At 46.7% G+C, this 6,807-nt stretch overlaps 2 protein-coding genes across 2 annotated transcripts; one reads left to right on the plus strand and one right to left on the minus strand.

Moving 5' to 3' along the window:
- Nucleotides 1-625: 625 nt before the first annotated feature.
- On the plus strand, nucleotides 626-1,414 carry N7446_012010 (uncharacterized protein; the record flags this gene model as incomplete). The annotated part of the gene is made up of 3 exons (XM_058520752.1): nucleotides 626-701; nucleotides 748-1,231; nucleotides 1,285-1,414. 3 exons carry the CDS (start codon nucleotides 626-628, stop codon nucleotides 1,412-1,414), a joined length of 690 nt encoding a protein of 229 aa, XP_058367038.1.
- Nucleotides 1,415-5,387: 3,973 nt separating this feature from the next.
- On the minus strand, nucleotides 5,388-6,465 carry N7446_012011 (DUF2841 domain-containing protein; the record flags this gene model as incomplete). Its single annotated transcript, XM_058520753.1, has 3 exons — nucleotides 5,388-5,629; nucleotides 5,732-6,131; nucleotides 6,295-6,465. Coding segments are annotated over 3 exons (813 nt in total), but the record flags the coding sequence as incomplete, so codon positions are not given.
- Nucleotides 6,466-6,807: the final 342 nt, after the last annotated feature.

Raw genomic sequence — 6,807 nt, forward strand, 5'->3', positions numbered from 1 at the left:
TTCATATTCGCACTGCAGGAATATGAATATATGAATTTTTATTCACGCGAATAAACGCATTATTCATATTCGCATTCATATTATTCATATTGTGAATTTTATCCGCATTAATACTTTGTCCGGTACAACGGTTCTCGTATTACCGAAATACGTTAGGGGTTAATTTCAAAATGCCATCACTTCATCGACAGCGTTGAACCGTAGAATGTCATTCCAAATATATGCTAGAATTCAAGATCCGCTTATCTACTAAGCTGCAGTGGATTGTTTTGAGGTACCATGCTCATCCACAAGCGTCTGATCATGGAGACTTTAGGGCCAGTAGAAAAGAGCGGTTGAAATTATATATATCTATGACCCAGCTTCATATCATCTTGTTTGGTCTATTTGATTATACCCACTAATTCCCGTAGTTTCATTGTGATCCATTTCAAATTTCGTCCATGCACTGTGTACGATGAATGGCACGTAGAAACACGTTTGCCTCACAATCTAGAGCCTCCAATGACCCTGGCTGCATTTTGTTTACATTCTGTTTACGCTCAATGTTATGAATAGCGCGCTGCAGAAATAGAGAAGTGACCTATCGATTTTCCACTTCATAAAGGGCATATAAAGCGCGAAAATGACCGAGATTGCCAACAATCATCCCACCCTCCAGTCACCCTCTCAGCTCTGCCTGATTATTCAAGTAGCTCAAGGTATGTTATGGATCATTGTTGAGACCACTTTGATATACTGACCCAGAAAACACTAGCATGGCATCTACACCTGCTCCATTCGTGCGGAGGACGCGGGGTCTTCCACGCCGGGACTATAATGCTCTACACAATGGCCTGGTTTCATCACCTTCTGAGCAATCCGAGGAATCCATTTGTGAAATAGGACGCCCGTCTACGCTTTCCATTGGGGGTAGCAGCATGACTAGCCTTTCCCCGTACGATCAACGATCACCGGGTGGTCTTTCCCCGAGCTCCGACCTCGATACCTATCACGAAAAATCGATCCTCAACCCTAGTTCCCCTGCAGCACTGATCCAGCCAACAATCGCAAGGGGTCTCCCCGGTCCAGCCTCCCTCGAACCGCCTACAACGGATGCCAACGGGAAATTGTCCGTGCCAACGACGATCCTGAACGTTTCAAAACCCGCAACTTCAAAACTTGGCGGATTATTCATCTGCGATTGTTGTCCAAAGAAACCCAAGAAATTCGACAACCCAGATGACCTCCGGTAAGAGCCCACCAACCCCCTCCCCCAAACATGTATACTAACTCCAAAATCAGCTCGCACGAAATGGAAAAACAGTATGCATGCGCCTACTGCAACAACCGCTTCAAAAACAAAAACGAAGCAGAACGCCACCAAAACTCCCTCCACCTTCCGCCCCTACTCTCCGGAACCCTCTCCGTCTAGGGGCCCTGAGCAAACACGCCAATCTAAGCGGTCCTACTGTATGCCTAGTTCTTCCCCCTCCCCGCTTGATCCCGCGTTTTCAGAGAGCACGAGCAATACGAGTAGCTTGCATCCGCATAAGAGACGAAAAACCAAGTCCTATTCTAGTTGGACCACTGAGCACTTTTGGACCACAGAACTGGACAACTCTTGGTGTCGACAGGGCGGCCCCTTGAAGAAAGACCGATTGCTGGTTTGCAAGCACTGTAGCTGGTCCTCCAGGGATTCGGCGCGCTATGGTTCCACTTGGAATTTGTTGGTGCATCTCCAGACCAAGCATCGTATCAAATCCGGGAATCACCCTATATTGTTGCCCACGGCCGAAGGGAACCTCGACCCATTCTTGGAGTCGCCGGGGAAGAAGGCTGATGTTGAAAAGACGCTAGTCCAATGGGTCATTCAAACAAGGCAGCCTTTCACGGTAGTGGAGCATCCGGCGTTCAGGGCACTTATTGAAGCAACGGGGGTTAAGTTGCCTATCAGGACCGCTGACACTCTCTTCAATCGAATCAAGGACGAATTCCACTCAGATAGGGCTTGCGTGAAAGAAAAGCTTGCTATAAGCAGTCGAACACTCGCATTATCTCTTGACGCTTGGACTTCGGAGAATCAGATCGCGATAATGGGTATCATGGGTCATTGGATCTCCCCGAGTTTGAAAAGCGAGAAGAGCTTCTCGAGTTCACGGATATCAATGGACCACATTCTGGAGAAAATCTTGCGGAGATTGTGCTAAAGATGCTCGAGGAACTGGACATTGCGCCTAAACTCCTGACTATCACAGGAGACAATGCGGGCAACAACGGGACTCTATGCGATAGTCTGCATGACGAGCTCTGCAAAAAGTACGACAACGATGATGACCGCTTTCGCATCAGGCCGCTAATGCGGTTCCGTGGACGACAGAGCTTTATCCCTTGCCTTGCCCACGTCCTCAATCTGATTTGCAAGGACGTGTTAGCTTCTTTGAGGGCCGGCTCGGCACGAGAGGCGAAGGCGATGCTGGACGACTTGGCCGTCAATACTAGCTCAGCATTTAACTCCCTTCACAGCACGAAAGGAGCAATCATGAAAATCCGGCTTTTGACGCTATGGATCGCCCGCAGCCCACAACGCCGCCAAGATTGGAAAGAAGTGTCACCAGGCAAGCAAATCAGCTATGATATTGACACCCGATGGAACTCAACATATGTCATGATCCAAGACGCCCTCCGGCTACAGACTGAGCTGGGGCAATTTGTCCGGATACATCCAGAAGTCCAGGCCCTTCAGCTCACCGATGACGAATGGTCGACGCTTCAGCAAGTAGCCAAGATTCTCAAGCCGGTTTGGGACCACACAAACTCCGTATCAAAGACTCGCCCGACAATTGTGGAAAGTCTACCAATTTATTGGAGCTTGGACGACTTGTTGAACGACGTTCGGAATGCCGCGGGAGACTTTGAAGATGTGAACACTGAAATTCGAAATGCAGTGGAAAGAGGGATTCGGAAGATGAACAAGTTTGCCATGAAAATGGACGACAACCTTCTTTACTACGTTGCTTCCGTGTTGGTTCCGCGTATCAAGTCGTCCTTGATTGTATCGCAGATGAGTGACCAGGATGCAGGGCTCATCATTTCTCAAGTGCGCGAGTTTCTAAAGAAAGAATATCCTCCGGAGGCCTTTACCTTGCATGAATCTGAGAACTCACGTCCGCCAGGGATGTCGGAAACCATGTGGAAAACTCTGCGCAAAGTTCAGCCTGCCCAAGGAAAACTTTCATCTGATATCGATAAATATTTGGACTCACCACCGGTCAGCTGGTCCCACCATATGATCGGCGATGCGGACGAAGAATGGGTCCTGAAATGGTGGAGGGCCAACGAATTTAATTTCCCTCTAATGGCAAAAGCCGCTCGCGATTACCTATCGATCCCCTCAGCAGAGGTCGGTATTGAACGTGAATTCAGTAATGCCAGAGATATGTTGGGTCTCCGAAGACACTGCCTAAATGCAGAGACTATGCGATGGTTGATGCTACTGAGAGAACGGTATCAAGCATAAATTTCTGGTAATTCAAAGTTCAAAGCCTCGCATTATTACGCTGCGTAAGAACAAAATGATGAACCCTATTGATGTATTGGGATGTAATGAAATGAATGGTAATGTATGGGATCTGCGTATTTGGGATAAATATGAATTATTCATTTATTCATGATTAATGCGAATATGAATAGACGGCTTATTCATATTCATATTATTCAATTCATTTAATTCATATTCGCAGATATTCATGATTATTCACAAATAATCATATTCCTTTCGGAGCCCTACTGACGATCGCTGGTTGGGTGTCACCACAGCAGCTGAGGCATCGGGCTCTTACACCCGGGGGGACTGAGCTTGAGATTCAACGATCTCTCAATGCTGCAAAAGGATATACCGCACCTGGTGAAGACGGCTTGCCGATGCTAGTGTGGAAACAGCTATGGATGCACGTCAAGGTCTACATCACGGGGATCTTCACCGCGTCTGTTGGCCTGGGATACCACCGAGGGGTCAGGGTAAATGAAATCTACATACCTACCTACCTACCTACCTACCTACCTACCTACCTACCTACCTACCTACCTACCTACCTACCTACCTACCTACCTACCTACCTACCTACCTACCTACCTACCTACCTAACTCTATCAATTCTCACTTTCTATGCGATCACTAATACAACTATATACCTCATTGGTATTCACAAACTGGGAGAAACTGCCTTCAGGCTGCCTTCAGGACCACACACGTTAGCGCCACTTCTTTACAAACCATCCTCGAATGCCCCAGCATAAAGAAGAACATTTGTGATTTTCCGAATAATTCAGACGCTTTGTTGCCCATTACAGCATTTCCCTTGACGGTTTGAGGGGAACAAATAGGAACTGGTAATGAGGGGTCGCCTATAAAGCGACTTTCCCCGATATACACGCTAAATTGAGGAGCCGCATCCCTAGAAACGTAAGATATATTCCCGAAAATAGGTATACCAAATTACTTTGCTTTTACTGAACCCTAATGCCACCAAAAAAAGTGTCAACCTTCGCATGGCAGCCGTCATCCGCGCATTTGAACATGTTCTCTTGCTCCTCCTTGAAGTCATTCTTTTCGTGAAGCCATGTTGAGAGTTCCTTTTACTTTGTGAAACAATCTTGTTCCAACTTCGGCTAGATAATGATTCCTTAATGCCGTTTCAAGGAATGTTAAGGTATTTTTGGTGGGAAAGCAGTTCGGGATAGTTGTGAGATAATACATGGAAAACCTGACTCTCTGCAGTTGAGGATGTACCTGAATTATCCTTAGACTATAAAATAAAGCTAGAGAGGTTATAGACAATGAGGCGTAGTATTAAAGGGCTCTAAAGTCTTGGCCTCTCACGTACAATAGCCAAAATGGTCGAAAGAATCATAACCTCTCACTGTGCTATCTGGCGACAGATCCGTGAATAAAGACCCACTTAGAAAGGCTTCTGGGTACTGAAGGTAGTAAGGAGTGCCGTAAACTGGCTGACTAGCACTTGGAGTAGGTGGAGAATCATGTGCAAGGCGGGTAGGTCTTGTATTAACCGGGTAGGTCTCAAAGAAGTCACGTTTCCTCTTCAGAACATATGGAGAGACACACAGAGAGTCAAAATTTGATTGATGCTCGAGTATTTGGTGTTGGGGCTTGATATCTGCGATTTGACTGGGGCGGGCATTATGGCTCAACGATGAATCTGTGGAGAACTCTATGTCGGGTGCATCCACAGTAGAGGCGAATCTCGGGCAGCCTATAAAAGGCTTGGGTTCTCGAATGGTGGCTGGATTAATTGGGCTGCTATCTCCGCTGCCGTCTGTAGTGCTAGCATCTGTTCCTGCTGATTTCGGAAGATTTGCACTAGAGTTCCAAGCTATGGTTTGTTCATCTACAGGAAAGGGATATAAGCCTCGTAACGACCAAGCCTTCTGTGGGAACGCCTACCGTTTGTTCCCATTAAGATCTGCTCTTCTTGTTGCCTGACTTGGTACAGCTCATCCAGGATCTGTAATCGCTCGGGTGGAAAAATCTGAGAGCGGATTGGCTGATCAGCTTCTTGAAGTTTTGCGACGGAAATCCCGTGGCTGATGCGCAGCTCGCGAAGAATATGAACCAGAAGTCGGATGCGTTCTATTTGTGGTCAGGAACATGCTGTACATTTGCAAAACAATAGGACTCCTGCCAACTTTGGGGAGGTGATCTGGCTCCCGATAGCTTACTCCAGAAGGCCACCACGGTGGTTTAGTACCTGGGGATCACACTGCCTTGTAGTCCCTGAAACAATCTTTCGTCCATTGTATGGATAGTTCACCTGCTTGCGAGGCTCCACAAGCTTGATATAGGCTTTCGCAAGGATTCGGCAATTTGTCTGTTGTAGACTCTCGAAGGCCTCTGTATAATACAAGGTCAAGTGATCTCGGTTGTTGACGGATATCACGGCTCTCTTGTCGTTATTCATATTAAAATTATTGTTGCAATCATCCTTCAAGTTAAGTGAGGGAAGTTCAGTAGGCAAGCGGAATTTAGACTGGTTGTAGATAGGCCACACTGTACGCTGAAAGGAAGTGGCTACTGCGACCGGATTTCGGCCCTTAATCCCAAGATTCGTCCCAGTGCAGGGTGCCTGAGCCACCTGCAATGAGTGAAAAAGGGTTGGCAATCTTTGTCATTGCTCGCTTGGGCGACGCTAACATGCCGTGTTTCACTAACATTGGTCATCAATTCAACACAGTTCTGGGGCCAACGTAATATTCACCTTGATATTTCGAAATGCAGGCCTCGCTTGACATACTCACGGCTCTCAGAAATTCATCAATCAACCTAACGGATTGTACCGCTGGCCAATTATTTGCGATTGACTCTGAGACTTGTAGACGAACTATGCCATCTGCGTCGATATATATGAGCACAAAGTAGGTGTAAGTCAATTTGTCAAGACGTGTGTCTGCCGGAATTGTTGCCTGCGCCTGATTGCCGTCAGTTCATTTAGACTCAGCTGTCAACTAAGTAAATAATATACCATGAAGCACGGGTCTATAGATTTATCTTTAACATCAAGGACTGGTTGGATAGCTGTCTCGGTCAGATGCTTCGACCGGGTGGAAGTTAACCATAAAACTCACACAGTCAGAGTCCATTCTTATTGAACAGCTGCGAGGGAGGTAAGTCTATCTACTGCTAGGGATCCCCCCTAAATATTTATACCTTGAATGACAGTCACCAGTTCTTGCCAGGTGTGGCAAGCTAACCGGCACTGCAAAATCTGTCAAACGTGTGAACAGTGCGGCAAACTTTAATTCTTTAATAGG

This window comes from Penicillium canescens (genome assembly GCF_028828765.1).
Source record: "Penicillium canescens strain IBT 15451 chromosome Unknown utg000009l_segment0_segment0, whole genome shotgun sequence".
Lineage (NCBI taxonomy): Eukaryota > Fungi > Ascomycota > Eurotiomycetes > Eurotiales > Aspergillaceae > Penicillium > Penicillium canescens.